General features: G+C 44.7%; 1 protein-coding gene across 9 annotated transcripts in view; it reads right to left on the bottom strand.

The window, feature by feature from the left end:
- The window catches only part of PKNOX2 (PBX/knotted 1 homeobox 2), a 624957-nt gene that overhangs the window by 135893 nt on the left and 467829 nt on the right, over nucleotides 1-21235 (bottom strand). For all 9 annotated transcript variants that reach the window (XM_054005412.1, XM_054005405.1, XM_054005406.1 and 6 more), the window contains one exon: nucleotides 14579-14767. In XM_054005412.1, the coding sequence (XP_053861387.1) occupies nucleotides 14579-14767 (189 nt within the window). The remainder of the gene's footprint in view (nucleotides 1-14578; nucleotides 14768-21235) is intronic.

Consider the following 21235-nt stretch of genomic DNA (forward strand, 5'->3'; position numbering starts at 1 on the left):
TGGTCCTAGAGGTGGATTAGTTTTTCCGTAGAGATTAGCTTTTGGAGAGATGAATGGTGCACTGGACTGGGACTCAGGCAACCTGGGTTTTATTCCCAGCTCTGTTACTGACCTGCTGTGACCTCAGGCAAGCCAGTATGCTGCTTTGTGCCTCCGTTTCCCCTCCCAACCTTTGTCTCTTTTGTTTAATTAGACTAAGATTTTAAGGGCAGATATTCTCTCTTGTGATGTGTGTGTGCAGCGCCCAGCACAATGGGGCCTTCAGGAACCACAACAATCATAATAAGGACTTTGTCTCTTGCTTTCCCCCCTCTAAACCTTCTTCTCACCCCACTGTTCACCCACCACTGTTTCTTCTTGTCTCTATCCTTTACAGCCTCCTTTGTTTCCTCTTCCTCCTCCTTTGCTTTCCCCCATCTTAGGTCACCTCTTTTTCTCAGCCTACTGCTTTATTGCTTGTCCCCTAATTCATCTTAGAAGGTCAGTGAGCCCCTGAGCCACTCTGTGCTGGGAGCAGATCGCTGTTGGTTCATAGTCAAAGTGAAACTTAACTACCTCCTAGTAAGATTCACTTTGAAGTCCCACTGTGCTGACAACGCAACAGGCTGAGGGGGAGCTGGTTAAGTGCCAGGCAATGCAGGAGATAGGGGGAGACTGGCAGAATGGAGAGGAAGGTTCCACATAGGAGTTTTGACAGTAGATAGTCATTCCAGGATTCCCAGCTAGCCTCTGCCTACTGACTGACTTGCCCTAAGGAATACCCTACCAGCCCTAACTCACTCCAACATTTGCTTCTTGCTCCTGCATGGAAAAGCATCTCTGGTGGGTATCCGTGACCATGCTGCCTTCCTGCACTACAAATTTGTTCTCTGCTCCTTCAATTCTGCCATCTTCTTAGACAAGCACCTCTACTTCTGCACCTTGATTGACTCCCACACCCAGAAGCCCAGCCAACTTTAACAACCTTTCACTCCCACCCATGACCCCACTTGCCGGGAGAAGGGCCGGGGCTGGGAGCAGAGCTGGCCAGGGATCGAGGCCTGGGGCAGAGCTGGGGCCATGGCCAGGGTTGAGAGTGGGGCCACATCCAGGCCGCAGCTAGCGGCCTGAGGCTGGGGGCAGAATTGGGGCTGCAGCCAGGAGTGGAGCTGTGGCCACAGCTGGGTGCAGAGCTGCAGCTGGGCCTGGGAGCCATGGACCAAGGCCGGGGCCACATCTGGGGGCAGGCTGGGAGCAGAGGTGTGGCTGGGAACCAGGGCCGGAGCAGATCTGGGGGCAGAGCCGGGCTGGGTAGCACTCCCTCACACACCCCCATGGGGGTCGGGCTGGGCCCCGCTGCACACCCCCAAATGTTTCTCTGCGCCCCCGTAGAGGGTATGTGCCCTAGGAGGGTGCGACCACTGCTCTAGAACATCACATTCAGACTGGTTCTAAATCCTCCAGATTCTTTCTGCATAACATCTCTAGGATATGGCCTTTCCTATTCAGCCACACAACTAAATCTCTTATCCCAGATTTCACAAGCTTGTGTTGATAACTGCAACATCCTCTTCTCTGACCTTGACAAAAGCAATCTCACCCCACTCGTGTCTATTCAAAATGCAGCCACAAAGATCATTTCCCCAGCCTGTCGCTTTGACCACGTCACCCCTCTCTTCATTCCTCCATTGGCTCCCCTTTCTCTATCACATCAAACATAAGCTGCTTGTATTCACCTTCAAGACTCTTCCTGGCCTATCTCCATCCTACCTACCATTTCTCATACACTGTTGAGACACTGACTTCCACTCATGTGTGAAATTTGCAAACCTGCACTCATGCTGCCACTCCTTATTGAGAGGTGCTTCCTGTAAATTTCATCAGAACCATCTCATGGTCCTCCTTCAATCCCTTCTTAAAACTCTCCTTTGCTGTGATGCCTACAAAACACTGCCTATCATGCTGACAAGCATGGTTTTATTGTTTCCTTGTGCACCACCTTCAGACTTTCTGTATCCACCCATTATCTCTTGTCTTATATTCTGTAAGGTCTTGCTGGTGAGAACCATCTTTTTGTTCTGTGTTTATACAGTGCCTACCACAATAAGGTCCTGGTCCATGGCTGGGGCTCCTAGGTGCAAAGACAATACAAATAAATAATAATAGTACATGGCCAGGTGATTAATGGTTAATGCTTTTCTACCTTTTTCACTTGGTCCTCTTGGAAGAATCTCAGATACGCTCTGTGACAGTTATTGCAGCCCCATGCAAGACCTTTGGGAACCATACTGAATGGTTTATATATCACGGTAGGCCAAAGCCTGTATGCAACTCCAGGGGGGAAGGTTGCCGCAGCTCTGCCAGGAAACAGAAACAGTGGGTGTGATTAAGGTGAATCCCTTAGGTTGTAAACACCTCCAGAAAGGCACCACCCCTGGGGAGGCTTGCATATCCTGCCTCAAACTGTATTTTCCAGAGACCAATAGACAAAGAAAGGGCTTTTGATTTTAAAAGGTTAAGTTTAAACTGACTCAGGGCCTTTTTACTACCCACCAAACAGATAGGACCTCCTGTTCAAAGGAAGGGTTGAAAAGACTTTGGCCTACTAGGGTTCCATATGATTGATAGGTGACTCGTGGTATGTGTAAATCTGGTTATTGTTTTTATTATGTTTTCTCTGTCATGTCTTTATCTTAAGAATAAATTAGATTGCTTAGAAAGAGCTGCGTGGTAACTTGTAGCTGCTGGCAATACACTGTTCATAGCCCTCAGAGAGAAAACAATGCACGGGCACTGGCTATTAGGTAGACTGACTTGCTGGGAATATCATCATGCTAGGTAGTGAGCTGTGCAGTCTTAAAACTCCCCTTGGTCAGAAGTGAATGGCAAAAGAGTCCCTGCCTAGAGACAGGTGACAGCTGGAGAGCTAAGTCCTGACTAGATGCTCCTGGAGTGGACCACAGAGAGGAGAATATAGGTGCAGCTCCCTTGAAACCGTGCCACCCTCTTTCTTGTACGCCGAATGATTCTTTTCCAAAGTTGTTGCTCATTTCAATTTACATCTAAGCGTGAAATTTAATGAAACTGACTGATATTGCTATGACTGAAACAGATATGTAAAAGCGTCACAACTCTTCCAAGCTCCAGGGTGAGAGCTCCATCTATCCCATACTCCATACTACCATACCACTACCACCAAGATGGTCCAGTGCTTGGACAAGATCAGCGCATGGATAAAGAAGAGCTGGTTGATGCCGAACACAAACAAGACAGAAGTGATGCTGATGGGACAAGGAAAGTTCTTTGAAGATTCAGCAACCATTGTGCAGTTTAATTTGGTTGCAAGCTCATACCCACAACTGGTCAATCCAGTCCATAATTTAGGATGCTCCCTGCTTTCTTGTTGATGCTAAACTATGACAAAGCAGCAACCATGAGTAATGCATTCTACCATCACTGGTTGGATAGGAGACTTCATCCTATCCTGGTCTTAGTTATACACCTTTTCCCACCCCTTGTCTGGATTACAGCAATGCATTCTACCTTCAAAACTTCAGCCGTTAGCATTCCAAGTAGTGTAGAATGCTTTGGCACATCTCCTCAGCAACATGGGCTACAACGAGTACATCATACTTGTCCTCCTCTCTCTACATAGGCTTCCCTCTCTTGATTGCTGAGCTCCATGGTGGTTCTGTGCCAATCCTGGCTGCTGCCACACCGTGAGTTGCCCACCTCCCATCTCAGAGGCAAGATTCAGCAGCAGTGGAATAAGGTGAAATACTGGCTCCACCCATCTCCTTTCTTCAGTCACAGAGCTGCTTCATCCCACTCAATCCTATTGGGAAGCTGTCCTCTTCTGATAGGCTAGAATTCCTCATGCCTGGAAGGCTCCCGTGGAGTGAGCGAAATGACTACAGCGGCTCTCAAAATGGAAGACCATTTTGGTGAAACTTTTTCTTCATTTTCTTTCGAATTTCATTTTGACAGAAATTTTCTGATGTTCTTTAGAAATGGCTCCAATCAAGTATCAGACATAAACATAAGGATGATAGGAACATGCTCAGTAATTGTGCTTGATGAATTTGAAGCTCGTCACATATTCTATCAGACTCTCTAAGGATATGGCACATTTTCTCAGTTGTCAAAAAAAATCCAAACCATGATTAACACTTTAAGCCATTCTAATACTATATTAATATGCACAATAATACAATTAGATGGCCAGGGCACCTAAGCTAATAGGATTTTTTTCACCCTAAAGCTTTACACATGCTTAACAATGATCTCCACATGCTCCCAGCAAATGATTTATGACATCGGACAAGGGTAGAGGCCAGTTGAACAAAAAATATTTAATGAATCAAAATGCCATCTGAGTCCTGTAAACTTTCAAATGGGCTAACCAAACATACTAATTCCTGCAGGTGGAAGGAATATTTTGCCCCCAGTGTTCACCTTAATTTAAATGACTACTCCATGTCAAATAGAGCAGAACTCTATACTTGAAATGACTGACTTGTGTAAGCCCGGTCTGAATGAACTCTCCCCTGACAGCTATCTGGGATGAGGAGAGACTTCAGGAGCAAAGGGTATTAACATGAACACACCTACTCTGCCTATATATCCAGCAGTGTTTGAGCTGTGTTGCTCAAAGTGATCAACTTTGGCTGGTGTTGGGTTACAAATCACTTTAGTACTGAATGCAGGGGCAGTGAAATGCTGTTATCAACATTGTTGTCTTTATTGTATCAATAAAGAGAAGCAGAACTATGCTTAAACTGTCCAAATGAGGGGGTCACCCTCAGCTGAAAGGACCTCATTAAAGGATCTCATTAAGGACCAGGGGCTCCAATGCCAGAACCCTGTGAAATTAAGAGGGGAGGGGACAGGTGTCCCAGCCAGGAGGTGTGAACTGTTCCTAAGGATTCCCAGTCTGGTTTAACCTGCCCCCCAACTGTTCAAAGATAGAGCTAAAATAGGCTCCATTAGGAGCCTTTGTTATTTTAAGTGCTTAAATGAGAGCTGAAATCACTTGTGATGGCACAGCATTTCTGCCCAGCCTTCTAAAACTGAAAATCGCCAGGAGCTGACAATCACTAAGAGACTGACCTGAAGAGGTCACAGCAGAGAGGCAGGTGGCAGTGGAAGGTAACTGACAGTCAGCTGGTGGGAGCAATGAGCAGTCAGCCGGCAGGAGCTGCTGGCAGGAGTGGCAAACAAGCAGCCAGTGAGAGCGGCGAGCAGTCGGCCGGCGGAAGTGGAACAAGCGGCTGGCAGGGCGGCCAACCACAGCAAGTGCTCAGATGGTGGAGCAAGGAAGATGCCTTCCTCCCTGGGTGGGAGGTGAACTTATACAGATGCACCCTGGGTCCTCACTGACCAAGGACAACCACTGTGAGTGGGGTATGGTGGGGGAGCAGAGGGGGACACAGAAAAGGAACTTTTGGTTGTAGAATTCAAGAACATGAGGCAGAAGGCACTGCCCCACGCACTCTGGGGTGGGTGTCCTGCTCACCGTTTTATGATTATGACTCCTGCTTGTGGCATTTTCCCTAATTAGTGTCGGGTGACTTCCCTCCTTTCATTAAAAGTTTTTTTTTCTACACTCAGACTCTGTGCTTGCGAGTGGGGAAGTATTGCCTCTCAGAGGCACCAGGGTGGTGTGTAATTGTCCCAGGTCACTGGGTGGGAGCTCAAGCCAGTTCTGTTTTGTATTGTTGAAAAGGAACCCCTAGATATTGAACCTGGCCCTGGTTGCTGCTGGCTCCATCTGGCAGAAGGGTTACACCTGGATCATTTATGACTTCAGCTATGTGAATGCCTGCTCCAGAGTTTCAAATGACAACTGTAAGGTGGGCTTTCACACTGGAACATTTTTTTAATGACAATATATCCAGCTGAGCAACATTTTCTAGGGCTGCCTGAATCCTTTGGCATTTTCCTCTGTGTTTGAAAAACAGTTTACTTCCTTCTGAGCACGTCTCCCATTTGCCTGACCCTTATTTCACTGATGAGCAGGAGAGGGCATGTGAGGCCCTGGCTAATATCCCATGGCAGACTGAAGGGAAGTTTGCGGTTTCCTTTCCTCTGAAAGAGTCACTCCCCTCTGATAAACTGCCCCCACCAAGGATGATTTTCATTTCTGGGACTCAGGAAAAAACTGCAATAAAGCTCATTTTCTACTTTTGGAATGCACCAGATTGCACCAAAGAGGTATTTTAAAAAAATGTCCAGGTAGGAGACCTGTGGACTTTACACACATACACTTCAGTTGCCATCAGCTGCAGCATCAATACACTCAGGAGATTTTCAGGAACAAAGTATAAAAATGTCAAGCAAATGGACTTGATATGTTTGTTTCCCCAGTTGTGTTGCCTTTGACAAAGCATTTTAGTTTATATGGAAAAACAAACGGACACCACCATCATAAATATTGCTGATAACAAATATTGCCAGAAAGCGACTGACGTTGGTACAATTCCACTGGAATCTAGGTGATGGAAACAGCCTCCTACCTTCCCCTTCCTGCTATCATCACCACTTAAGATGGATTTCAATCATCATGGGTTTTGCATACATGTGTACAAGTGATATAAGGCAGCATGGGACATGGATACCCCAAGTTCCCCATGGCATGTGGGGATGTGAAAGGGGCACAGTGGTGCAGAGAAGGGGAGACAGCATTGTGGGGGCGATCTAGTTTGTCAAGGAGAACATTAATAGATGACTTAATTGTGGGCTATAAAAATCAGCATAGGGAGACAACAAGGAGTCTGGTGGCACCTTAAAGACTAACAGATTTATTTGGGCATAAGCTTTCGTGAGTAAAAACTCATCCGAAGAAGTGAGGTTTTTACTCACGAAAGCTTATGCCCAAATAAATCTGTTAGTCTTTAAGGTGCCACCAGACTCCTTGTTGTTTTTGTAGATACAGACTAACACGGCTACCCCCTGATACTTGACAGCATAGGGAGAAAAATTCTGATAGTAGAGGCCTCTTTGATCTAGTGGACAATGATACAATATACAATGGCTAGAAGTTAAACTGGAGAAATTCAGACTGGAAATAATGTGTCCATTTTTAACAGAGGGTAGTTAACAATTGAAACAACCTATCATGGGATGTGATAGATTTGCTACCACATAAAGTCTTTAAATCCATATTAGATGTTTTCCTAAAATATAGGCTCTAGTTCAAGCTTGATGCAGGAATCACTGGAAGGAATTCTCTGACTTATGTAGTGCAGGAGGACCGACGAGATGACCATAATGTCTTTTTTTACTTTAATATCTATTAATAGTTTCTTAGCTTTTTTTTTACTGTTGCTGCTCATTGAGCAGAGGTTTCCATTGAGGTGTGCAGAAAGACTCCCTGATCCTTTTCTTGATTAGTTACAGTTATTCCTTTAACTGTACATTACTATACACATTTTAATTAATTTAATCTGCCATCCATGATCTTACCGAACTGACTAGCTTTGGTAAATCCTTCGAGAGTTCCTCATAGTCCTCTCTATTCTTGACTAATCTAAGTAATTTTGAGTTATTTGCAAATTGCGACACTTCACTTGTTCATTTCCTTTTCCAGACCATAAAAAAATAAAATAAAACCAAACAGGTGCTAGAAAAGCACTTTGGGGCATTGTGGAAATAACTGGACCTACAGACTCACCCTAACTGTGAATTCAATTATGAAAATTGAGTGAAAGTTCATAAAATGTCACAATGACCTAAACATAAATTATGGGAAAAGGTGCAAAAAAGAGACAGAGACCAAATTACTCCAAATAAAAAGGCCTAATAATATAACTCAAGGACTGAGTTACAATCATGTCTGGTAAACAAGAGAAGCACGGGACTGGAAATCAATGGACCAAAATTGGTGTGTCAGAAATCAGGCCTGATTGGTGAACAAAATAATGAGGGGATGGGCTATTCCATCCAGCACACCCTTTTGAGGTCCTTAAAAAGGGGGGAGGGATAGCTCAGTGGTTTGAGCGTTGGCCTGTCAAACCCAGGGTTGTGAGTTTAATCCTTGAGGGGGCCACTTAGGGATCTGGGGCAAAAAAATCAATACTTGGTCCTGCTAGTGAAGGCAGGGGGCTGGACTTCATGACTTTTCAGGGTCCCTTCCAGCTCTATGAGATAGGTATATCTCCATATATTAAATACAAGACTTTGGGAAGGAAACTAGAAGCGATGTGGACAATGGCTGACTGGAAAACAAAAGAACAAGAAAGAGCAAGATTCACGGTAATGGCTGCCACCGTCACTGTCTCCTGGAATCTACCATGACACTGTCAGACTATCTTTGTCATAATTCTCAGAGATGTCCTGACCAAATCAGGCCAGAGAGAGGGAGCCAGATGACATAGCATCTCCACTGGCTCCAGTTAAAACCTGAATACCACCTGGAAAGTGAGATTTTGTCGCACACATTGTCCCCTTCCCCACGTGTTCTTTTCCTTCCCCACCTTATTTCTTCTTTTTCCTATCACTCTTCTAATAAGAATCTGGCTTAGACAGCAAAGACTGTATTTTACAACACTGCTGTGAGCCTGTGACAAGAAAAGCAGCCAAAACCTGTGCTCTAAACAGCCCGATGCTGTTTCCAGGTCTTGGAGTGGCTGATAAGACCATAGGCATGGCCTGTCTTTGTCCAGCAGTTTGGCTGCAAGTGAGGGCCAACACCAGAGACAGAACCTACCTTTTCTATCTTTACTGTTCTTTTCCTGCTCCCTCTTGTGTGTATTTGTCATGATTTGTTTTTTTAGGAAATGGGATCAGACTTTAACAACAACAGCGACAATAACAGCTGCAGCCCAGCTCAACTAACTTTTCTTTTCCCTAGAAAGGCCGTTAGTACCATCCTTAATACCATCAGAGACTGTCAGATGGGAGAAAGGGGTGCTCTTTCTAAACACTCTCCCCAGGGAAAGGAATAAGAGATGTTGTTAAGATGAAAGTCTTCTTTAATACCTTGCATTTCAAAGGCTTTAACTCTTTTCTCTATCTTTAATACAAGGTTACAAGGATTTTTAAAGGTGCGTTTGCCCTGGTACTAAGCAGGCTGAGGTTAAACCAAATCTGGTTTAACATTGTTCAATGCTGGACAGTGATGGGGTCATGTCAACACGTTTGATGCTTTGGGCCTGGGGATTGGTCCTGCTTTGAGCAGGGGGTTGGACTAGATGACCTCCTGAGGTCCCTTCCAACCCTGATAGTCTATGATTCAAATGATTCCATCAAATTAACACAGTACACCCATCTATAACCTTGTACTATTTTGGAAAATGATCATTTATTCTTACTCTGGCTCTCCTTTAGTTGACATGGTCAAACATTTGACCAGATTAGAAGCCCTCGGGCTTTATCATTATCACAGCCTATACACCTAGATGCATCCTATACATTTTTTTTACAGGTGGGTTCAACAGTTGCTGCCCTCCTGTTCTCCAGTATAACTGTTGAGTTTATTGAGCAATTGCATATTTTTGTGAGCAGCTCAGCTCTTTTAGGCTCTGTCTATACTACGAGCTAGGGCTGCGATTCCCACACGTGTGGGCATTCCTTCTGCTAGATCTCATTGGGCTAGTAGGAGTATAAACAGCCGTGTAGCCCTGGTAGCAGCAGCAGAGACATGGCTCAAGTACAAACCCTTCTGACATTGGTGGGCATGGCTCTGCATCCTTTGGTGAATGATGAGACAAAGAAATCATTTAGCTTCTCAGCAATGTCATCATCTTCCTTAGTTGCTCCTTTAGGGCTAGTTGTGTGCCTTTAATCTCAGCCCTGTGTGAATTCCTTCCCTGCTCTCACCTTCTCCTGCGTGGTAGAACTCTACAGCAGTTTCACCAGAAGCAGATTACTAGCCTGTCCCCTGTGCCGGCTGGACTGGCTAACATTCCAGGGGGTGCAATCAAAACTGGGACAGACAGCAGCCTCATGGAGTTTGCTCTCCATCTGCATCCAGAGCAGGAAGATGTCTTATTCGCCATAATTCCTGGCAAAAGCCTGGGCCACAGTCTGGTCCTTCACTCCCTGATAGTCCAGTGGCCCAGCAGCCCTCTTGGAGGCTTCATGCTTCTGTTTTATGGAAAGAATCTCTTGGTAGATTTTTAAATCTTCAGCTAACTGCACTTCAAATCCTCTCTTTGCTCTTCAATTCCTTCTTGCATGTCACCTGCTCTGCTTTGTTGATTTCTGTTGGCTTCCCTAAGGTTTGGATTTCCATTTTCTGAAGGATACCTGTTTTCTCAAATAGTGTTACCATTAAACCAGACTAGTTTTGCCTTTCTATGCTTTTTTTTTATTTTTTATTTTATTTTTTTTGCTTGGAGGCATTCAGTGACTCTATTAAGGAATGTTTAAATAGCCTCCAAGCTGAATCAAAGGATTTCAATTTCCTGTTGATTTTATGGCTTTTTTGATAAGCTCTCTCATTTGTTTGAAAATCTTTCTTTCTACAACTGAACGTCACAGGGCTAGGTTTTGGTTCTATTCCTCCCCCGGGAATGTTGAACACAAGTGTGTTGTGGTCACTGTTACTTAGGGCTTGTGTACATGGAACAGCAAAGTGCTCTAGAGAGGTGTGATTTGTAAAGCACTCTAGCAGGTTGCACCCTAATGTAGGCTATGTTAACCTGAAGTAGGTGCCTTTTAATGTGCACCGGTAGGGTCCATATGGGGCCATTAGAATGCAACACGTTAGAGCACTATAGAAATCACACCCCTCTACAGGGCTTTGCCACGCCATGCAAACAAGTCCTTAGTAGCTCACCTATCTGACTTCAAATCATGTATTTTTTTTTCTTTGATTGGATGACTTACGCACTACACCGAGGTACTTTTAGCTGTCTGGCTATCCAATCTGAAATTTGCTTTTGGTGGATAGTCAAACCTTTGGATTTTAGATTTGCTTTTCACAAATATTTGTGCTAGTAAACACTCAAAAATTTGCAGAAAGCTGCCATGAAACGGTCATAAACACAGTGGGATTAAAACACAAACAGAAAAAAAAAAAAGAAAACCTCTTCTCGAAAGAAAGCAGGAGAATGCCATGTTGTGTAACCAAATAATCTGATAATACAGCCTTCAATATCAGATGTAAGAAAAAAATCATTTGTACATTTCAAACTAAGGTGTGCTCACACTGTCATGTTTATGCACTAAACATGGCTTAGAGCAGTGTACATTGGGGAGCCATTATTTGAGGAAAGTGCTTTACTTTGCATTATTCCAAGAGCTACTGTAAAAATATTTGAAGTCCTATTGGAAGCATAGCACTCTTGGAGACTGGGTCATTTTGCAGAGGTTCTTGGGGAAGGTATGGTATATGCAGGGTCACATTAAGACACAGGCACTCATGCAGCTATCCATTGAAAGTTTCTAGTGATCATGATGGCAGAAAAAGGCTTGAAATGAGTGTCACTAAAGGCAGAGAGGTCTGCCTAAGTCTGCAACAACAGCTATAAGAAGGTGGCAGATGCCCGACTCATCTCAATAGAGTGTTAACCATACACAAGACCTACATCTTGGGGGCCCTGCCTGCCCCACCCCAGCAGAAGACCATGTCTGTGGCAGGAGGAGAGGACTGGACCTGCGTGTGGCACTAGTGAGATTACACTCTTCCCCTTCACCTGACACAAAAATGGAATGCAAATCCACTGAACTTATATCCCAAGACACACTTGGATGGAACTTGGTTTGGGCCATTTCAGTTGAAATTTTCACAGATGTTTAAGGCCAGAAGGGACCTCTCATGGCATTCTCTGTTTGCCAGTCTGTCTATCTGTAAAATGATGACTTTTCAATCATGCATGTGATCCATTCCAAAATTTCAGGGCGTGTCCTAGGCATCAATGGCCAGACCCATACTGATTTGGAGAAAATCAGAGAGAGGAACAGACGCATGAGGGGAAGGGAGGGAGGAGGGCCCATGCAAAGTCCCTGTTATGGGGATGAGAGGGGGACCTTGGAATGGGGGCACACAGGTGGAATGGGAGGCACACAGAACCCCTGGTTCGGGGGAGATTAGGGAAACCTGCTAGGGGGAAGGGGGCCCACAATCCCCCTTCCAGAGGGGAAGGCAGGAACAGAAGGCATGGGGGAAAGTGGAAATGGGAGTGCACTCAGAGCTGCTGGCCTGGGGACAAATGGGGGACCCTGGCACAGGAGGACGGGGAATGCCAGGTACACAGAGCCCCCGGCAGGGGACAGATGGGGGAGTTGCAGGGAGTCCCTGCAATAAGGGGTGGGAGGATAGCACCCGGGGAGCCGGGAGGGGGGAGAACGGGTGCAAAGAGCCCCTGGTGGGTGCAATGAACTCAGCTTGCACAATCAATGATGTGTGTGACCCCCTAATAGAATTCTATATTTCATAACTGTTACAATTTACAATGTACAGACATTCAGGTCACTGGTCAGTGATTCCCCAGATCACTCCAAGCACATTGCAAAAATAGAGGTACAACATTTGCTACCCTGTAACTTTCTTGTATGGCAGCCGATGACAATGAGAGTTTGTAGTTTTTTGTTATCAGCTCAGTCACTTCATGCTGAACCTCCTTCAGAACGTTTGTGTGTAACTATTTGAACCAGGTTACTAATTTGTACCAGCACCTCTTCTTCAGATCCCTCAGTCTTTGACAGTGCCTCATTGCTGTTACCTGAAAAGAGTAGGTCCAGGGTAAGAATCTCCCCAACATCCTCTGTGGTGAAGACTAAGCCCTTGCCTACACTACAGGGCCTATGCCGGCATAGCCCCCTAGTGGACACACAGCAAATGTCAACAGAAGGGGGTTGTTGGTGTAGTAACACCACCTCCCCAAGCAATGTTAGCTATGCTGACAGAAGCTCTCTTCTGTTAGTATAGCTGCGTCTATGCTGGGGGGTTGTCAGCATAGCTATGTTGCTACCGCGTGTAGTTTTTTCACACCCTGACTGACATAGCTATGCCAGTATAAGTTTTAAGTATAGACCAGACCTGAGGGAAAAATTGCTTAACTTTCCAGCAATTTCCTTAATTTCCTGAATTTCTCCCTGGTGGTGTAATGAACCCACTGATCCTCTTGCAGGCATCTTGCTTCTGATAGTTGTAATTTCTTGTTATTTTTAAATACCTTGAATTATTTACAGTTCAAATTCTATTTTAACCTCTTAATTTTCTTCTTACATGTTGCCTGAGGTAGTTGATCTTCCATTTCCTGGGCTTCACTAGGGTTGGATTTCCATGTACTACTTGACTTCCTGCTTCCCTTCTTGGGGAAGCTACTCATCCAGCACCTACACCGAAATGTCAAGCAAAGAACCCTAAAAAAAGCCTTACGATGCACTGAGACACTAAGCGAGTGGTCAGCAGGCAGGATGGAATAGTATAGAAGCAATGCACTCCGATGCCTGTCCTAGCAGCTGTCTGTGCTGCCTTTGAAGGAAGAGGTAAAAGACAGTACCAGTGAGAGCTGTGAAAGGAAGTTCACTGCATTACTGTTCAGTCAAGGGCACAACATCGGCTGGATTTCTAGAAGATTTTCTAGAAAAAAATCCAGCCAAGCCATTCAAATGGACAAACTTTGACCTGAGTGAGAGGAAAAAGAACAAGGGGTTGCTTAAAAAGATGTTAATAGGGATTAGGCTTCATGGAATTTTTGTGCCAGGGTTTTGCTGCTATAAAATCTTGTCCCTTTTTCTATGGTAATAATTGACAAATGCGACAGTTTATATCTCCATAAACTTTAAAATGTAACCCCCAAATCTGTTTTTTTTTATTTAAAATGTTTTCAAAGTGAGGATAAGGCTTTGTCTCTATGCAGAGTTAGTGTGCAGGGTTCCAAACACCAGTATGTCACAGCGCACGGACAGTTAGTTTGCAGCGTGCTAGAATTTACACCTCAGCTTGCTGTGCACTAATTCACCATATAGACAAGCACTAAGAATTTCCCATGGTTCTAATTAGTTTGTGTCCCCTCTGTAACTATCACTGCATACTGACATACGGCCATATGCAATACTTTATCTGACATCTCAGTTTCGTCATCCATAAACATGGTTAAAACTCTACCAGCCAGTGGCAGTCACCCACTAGAGTCACATTTCTATGAAAGAGTGCTCTGCTGCAGGACGGCATTCAGAGCAACCCAATGAAACACACTCAGTCACTGCACCATTTCCTCCTGTGGCTTTGTGCGTATTCATTACGTGAGCAGGACATGGGTCATTTACTTTCAAACACATATATTCACATATACGCACACAAATTAAGACTTACATTTTCAATAGTGCCCCTAATTTTCAGGTGCTTCCATTTTTAGAGCCCACCTGGAAACACTTTTTGATTGATTTCCAGAGCTGTTGAGCAAGTACAATGGGAAGCCAATGGGAGCTGCAGATACCGAGTGCCTCTGAAAATCAGAACCAAAGTGTCTTAAATCTCCAGGATCCCTCTACCATGCTCACACAGCCTGTTAGGAAAATGCGCCTCCTGGTAACTGGATCAAAATGAGGAGGAACTCTATAAAATGGAGTGAAACTGTTTGTAGAACAATAAGGCCCAAGGGGAGATTCTAGGAAAGCACGTGTGGTGGACATTTTCAGCCATTACCTGTGGGTGTAGGTTTATGGAGGGCTGGTTTGGGGAGTAAGGCCCCCCAAGATCATTCCTGAGTAGGTTATCGCTGTGCATCTTTGTTTTGAGGCAGGTGATATAACGGTTACAAAAGTCCTTGCACAATTCATTCACTTTCTCCAGCTCCAGCAGATGAATTCTCAGGACCTGAATTGCTTTCACCATCTGAGAAGGATAAACAAAGAGAGTAGGTCAGTGCATATCCATTGGCTTTCTAGTAACTACTAGAATCATTGGGCAACCTAAGGAACTGCTAAGGATGAGTATCTGCAAGATTACCTAGGAACTGCTAATGACGACAAGCTGATTAAATAACCTAGTGTACAATTTACCACATAATCCTTTTTAGGACTGCAGTTCAGATCTGTTGGTGCTAGTGCAGAAAAGCAGCCCTTTCAAACAGTGCAGCTTTTTCACTAGTGGTAAAAGAAAATAAATATTTTTGTTGCCATGGAATTCACCAGTCTGATTCACCCCCAAGTACTGCTGCTAGAGGTCACACTTGGAACTTAACTAAGGACAAAGTGGAAGCTATAGAATCTATGGCCAAAAAAATCACTTGTTCAGTATATTTACCAAAGTACCTGCAGTTCTTATTTCAAGACAGGTAAAAAAAAGTAAGTAAAATATTGAACTGAGAAAATGAACTAATATCCACTTTCACCAACTGAAAGTTAGTAATTAATCAGTAATGTTTTTGTTTCTCTGCTCATCACTAGGCTTCCCAAATAAGTGGGCACTACCGGTTGAAGACTATTTTGCTAGTCAGTATCAACCAATGAATCACCCAGCTCAGAGCGACTCACCATGAGTTTTTACCACTCGTCTCTATTTTTTCCCCCCATCATCTCCACTATCTGGAGATGCAGAAACTCACTGTAATTACCATCCCAACTAAAAGAAATGCCCAAAGAAATTTTGGAGACTAAACATTGGATGTAAAAATGTGTTTGATTATTCTCCACTGGCCACTCTCTCTAACAAGATTTCAGAGCAGCAACGTGGCTGTAAGCTTTCCCTAGAGCAAAGCGTGGGCCTCATTAAAATGTACCCCATAAATGTTAAAAAATGTACACATAAAACATTCCTCTCATGGAACTGGAACTTTAAGTTTTACAGCTTCAGTTTGAAATCTTGCATAATATATAAAATTCCAGCTATTCGCTGTGGGGTGATTAAAGCCAGTTTTATATAACAAAAAGTCTTTACATGTCAAAGGATTTTTTTTTACTTGCAAATTGTAGTGATCATCTTTACAAACTGTTAGTCACAGACTGCTCCTGGGTTGAATGGCGACATACATTTCAATGGCCTTGCCATCAATTGCCCTGATGAGCATGCAATGGCAGTAGTAGGAGGAGGGCCTTTGGAACTCTGCTGCTATAATGAGGCCTTGCTCGTTACCAGCTCCGAGATTTATAAAAGTGGCATTAAAAAGGGGTAGGAGGAAGGAGAGGACCTCAGGAGATAGCCACATTTCTCTGTCCTAATGCACTGTGAAGGCTTTCTCAGCTGAGTCACAAAGCCAGCGGGGAGTCAGAATAACGGGCGCTGATTAGGCACAATTTATAAATAGAACAAGAAGAGATTAATCAGAAGCATGGTTAGCCAGGGCAAACAGGGGACAAACTCCTTTTAGTCCCCATCTACTCCAGGGAATTTTGAGAAGAAGAGGTTGAAAGCCCTTTGCCTTTCAGCTCCTGCTTCAGCCCCACTAATACTGGTTCACATCGATATGCTACTGAACCCTTGCACCCCCATGCTCCACATCCTACTTCTTTTCTCTTGCAGAAATGGGAATAATGCACAAGGTCAAACAAAACAAAAACAAACAAAAGAAACCTGACCAGCACACAAACTGGGAAATTAAGTTCTTCAGAGTGTGGTGGGGCGGCTGCCCCACACCCGGAGAGTGTGGGCTGCAGCAGGCCCGGGTGCCTGGGCATCCCAGCAACCAATAAGAGAAGGGCTTGTTGCGAGCCAATCAGAGGCCAGATTGGGGACAGCCAATCAGGGCCAAGCTCAGCCATATAAAAGACTGCTCAGGGAGAGAGCAGTCAGTCTGTCCCAGGCCTTCAGAGGGGAAGGTCTGTCTCCAGAGCTGGGAGGCCAGCACCATGGACAGCGAAGTGCAGACCAGCCTTGGAGAGCGGAGAAGGTCCTACTCCATAGCCTGCCAGGCGGCAGGCCTTGAAGGAAAGGGCCTAGCGGGAAGAAGGGCCATTGGGGAAGCGGTCCAGAGGAACAGACAGAGGAGGAAGGAGAAAGAGGACAGCGAGGCTGTTGCTAGAGAGCCTCTGGACCGGGATTCAGAGTAGTGGGCGGGCCTGGGCTCCCCCCCCTTTGTTCCCCTTGGCAGTACACCCAGCCATAGGTCGCAGGGAGCGGCCAGCTGAAACTACACCAGATCCCAGACTGTAGGAATTGGACTTGGAGGTGTAGGACTGTGGGTCACGCAGCCCCCGGAAGGGGTATGAATGGACAAAGGGACACTGTCGGAGGACAGTGTTCCAGAAGAGGACACACTGCATTGGGAGCAACGCGGGTCCACACGCCAACCAAAGGCGAGACGACAGACGGGACGCCACCAGAAAGGGGCGCTCTACTGGATCGAACCGATTCCCCGAGACAACCAATAGGAGGCGCCGTGGTGGTAAGTCCCTACATTGTGTCACAGAGCTATTCAGTAAATGGACATGAGAAAAGTGTAGCTCCAAAGAGGGACAGAGATCCCTCAGACTAGCGCATCCATCCAACAATCACATTTATGAAAGTCAATATTCAAGGGCAAAGGCAAGAAGACCTGACACACTCATATATATAAAAAATAAATCTCTCAATTATCTCAGCTCATTTGCTTAGGGTCTCTCATTTTATGTTCCTGCTTCACTGCGTAGTATATCTGTCCAGAAAAAGAGTTACAGTCCAATGGAATACGTGCGTGGGGTTGTAAAAAATACAGATGCTGAATTAATTGACTGTGCGGCACTCAGCAGCTGATTGAGTTGATAATGGCAAGATCTGACCTTTTTCTAATTTCTAATTATATGCATCTCAGCTGGGAGGAATACATGATTCTTATTCTAATGATGGCTAATGTGGCTGGCCTTTTCATCTCCTTTTTGCCATCAGCGGTGGTGGACAATTTGTAGGGAATTAGTGATGTTAAGAAACCCCCCAGACAACACAAACAAACCCCAGCAAAAGATTTGTTTGCCCTCACTTGTTCCTGACACAGTGATTGCCTAGCAAATCCCACGCAGGAGCGTAGTGTGAAGTGGAGAGACACAAACAGAGGAGTGAGAGGCAGAAATGCTGCACCCCACACAAAAGGCGCTGTATCTGCCAAGGAATCTGGAACAGCTCCAGATTATACATGAGTGAGTAGAAAATTTCATTTCTGTCACTCAGTTGCAAATTCATTAGCCACTTCCTTCACTTTCCCTGTATAAACAAGGGTGTCGTCACAGGTCCCCCACTGCTGATAATGCTTGGGAGACACAAATGTGTTTTGCTGTGGCCAAACATCAGACCCCTGGGTCTCATTGAAGAATGAGTAACACAAAGAATAAGGCAGAGGCCTACCTGGATAATAAAAGTAGCTAATAAAACAAAGCAGTGGCAGCAGCATTTCTTCTGAGAGTGAGAGTTCTGGAGTGTCACTTCCCAGTGTCACAGCGCAAACAGGACGGATGCTCCACGTCATCCCTGGTCAGACTCCATCAGATCTACAAGCTCCAAAACTCTGCCCAAGGTTTGGGGTTTGGTTTATGTTGCTCTTCAGCCGATAGCTCTTGCTTCCACAAGTAGCCTGTTACCCAAGTGCAATTACTCAGAACTAGGCTTTACAATTGTGAAAGAACCTCATTCCCTCGGAAATGGCCACTGCTTAATGCCAATTTTACTTACCATTCCTCTGAACTCGTTTCCCAGGGGTCCCACAAAACTCAGTTCAGTGTAATTGTCAGGGGTTTTAGTTCCTCTATTTGCATAACTTTAAAGCAGGTGCAATCTAAGTGTTCTCCAGTTGGCCCATAAATGATAACTAATTAGACCCCTGTAGCCTACATTAAGGGCCTGATCTTTCAGTCTCTATTTACAGGAACAAGGGCTGCAGGATTGGGCCCTAAAATGCTGCCCTGGGGATGAGCCCACAAACCATAAAATAATAAGTCTTGTGTAACAAAAAATACTAATTACTAACAACTTTGCATAGTTGAATATTTGCAGAGTTCCTTGCCTGAGGGGTGATTCCGCTCTGAAACGAAATGGCATTTTTCAGAGTCTGATCTGCTGAGTGCTGTAACCAGAGAAGAAGGTACTGAGGTTTACTCCTTCAGAGCTAACATTGCTCAGACATAGCAAGTAGGATTCTTTCCCACATCAGCCACAGTAGGAAAGAACTCGGATTCTGCTTGAAAATCTTGACCCTACTGGGTTTAGGGGCTTTGGCTGAGTGGAAAGAGACTGGAGTTCCTGGCATGGAAACATGCATTTCTGCTGGGGTGGGAGCTTCTCCTCCTGTCTTCTCTGCACTCATCCCTCTCCCCCTGTCACCTGTACAGCACTGAGCTCTAGGGGCTGGGAGACCACATGAGTCAGTATAAGGCAGGGGATAATTATTCGCCGCTCCTGGCCCCATTAGATCATGAGTCGAGCTGGATGAATAATTGCTTTTTGGGTTTGGTGGCCAAAATGAAAAAAATCTGAATGTTTTTGTTTTGGGTCCAACTAAACATTTAGACATTTTCAGAATTTTTTGTCCCAAGTTTTTTTTTTTTTTGCCCGAAACTATTCACCTAATTCAGCCTGACTTTGTGAACAGTTTATTTGACAAAAATTTCCCCCCAGTCCTAGTCACAAGCAAAGAACAGCTATGTCTCATAGCAACCAAGGAGGAAAGGTCCCCACAGACAACAGTCGCAGATTTCTGCAGACTAGAAAGTAACAAGAGGGAAAGTTGTGAGGAGGAAGAAATGGTGGGTGCTGAAAAGGAGGATCCCACTGAGAGAAGCATACCACGGGGAGTAGATGAGAGGACAAGTACCCAACAAGGCTCCAGAGAAGTCAAAAGCAGCCTAAGGGTACCTGTGCTCATATTTGTGGCCTTGTCTCTACCTCTGAATCACTGGGACAAATACGCGGGATACACCAATGAGAAACTTCTACTTTATTATAAAATATACAAAAATGGAAGCCAGGAGAGAAAAATGAAACAGCAACAGGCAGGTGGGGTTTGTACAGCAATTCCTGTGAGAGAAGAAAAAGGTCTATCAGCTGCTTGGAGCGGTTTCCAGAACAGTAACCTGCAAGAAGGAAAAAAGCAGAGGAACTGAAGGACAAACAGTGACAGCAATGATACAATCACACGTGTATTAACTAGTTAAATTGCCTGTCCCCATTCCATAGGCGAATTAGCACCTACCTCCTCCAGGAGATCCAAGCATCAAATATTTCCATCTCCTCCAGTTGACATGTGTAGTGGTTACTGAGGTCTCTTTGCCACACAAATGGCAGAGGGTGGAAAGGACAACAGCAGAGGGTCTCCTTGGGAGGTGGCTGCTTTCACACACCCCACCTGGATTCCACTTCCAGTCATTTAAATAGATGGAGCTAAACCAAAGAAATGCCTTCTCTCCTCAAGCATCTCGGTCCCTATGCCAGAGTCCCTCTGACAGTGAGAGGGTGGAGCAGCACCATACATGCACTGATTCAGAGGATGGAGATGATTGTCCCTCAAAGAACGAAGATAGGGATATGGCCTGGCACTATAGGCCATAGTGACCTGGGAAAATAGGGCCCGAAAGAGCAATTAGATCCACACAGCACCTGCATGGACACATGGTCTGATGTGTAAATGCAGAAACGGGGTTATAGCACTGTTATGGACAGGGTCGGCAAGGTGTAGGGCAGCATTGAGTGAGATGCTCTTTTTCTTCCTTCAGTCATGATGCCGGTTGTCAGGTACCAAATGCAATAGTCCTCAAGGTAGCTGGGCACACTACTATGTAGCAGACGAGTCGAAGGAGAATAAGAAATATACTGACAGCAACAGATGTCCCAGAGGTTAGTTCACAGACCTCCATGACACAATCCTGGGCAGATAAAAAGTCACTCAGCTGATGACACAGAACATCCATGTCCTCATCTATCATGCTTCGCCACAAAATGTAGTTCATCTTCAATGTGCAGGAGACCTGCCTAGAGCAATACCTTCAGACTCTGCCTCTAGATAACCTTATCTGCTCACATACCTTTAACTACCACTGATTCATTGATGACTGGAGCTGTATGAAATTTACCAAATGAGGAATCTTTGGTTGAGTGATTACCTTTTGTCTACAAACATTTTTAGAAACAAATATTGTTGAAAATTTTCATTTTTCTTAAAATGAATCTCATGCCTTTAAAAATACATAATTATTTTGAAAACATTATCAAAATGGCTAGAGAACGTTTTGTTCACCAAATATTTCAAATTGTAATAATATTTATTATAAAATTGCAGAAATTTCTTGAAAAAAATTGAAACAATGAACACTTCAGCATGAAAACTTAAATTTTTTGAATTTTTTCATGAAAATAGGTTTTCATTTTTTGATTAGCTCTACTCCTGGCTCACCCACTCCAAAC

The sequence above is a fragment of the Malaclemys terrapin genome, chromosome 15 (assembly GCF_027887155.1).
Source record: "Malaclemys terrapin pileata isolate rMalTer1 chromosome 15, rMalTer1.hap1, whole genome shotgun sequence".
Lineage (NCBI taxonomy): Eukaryota > Metazoa > Chordata > Testudines > Emydidae > Malaclemys > Malaclemys terrapin.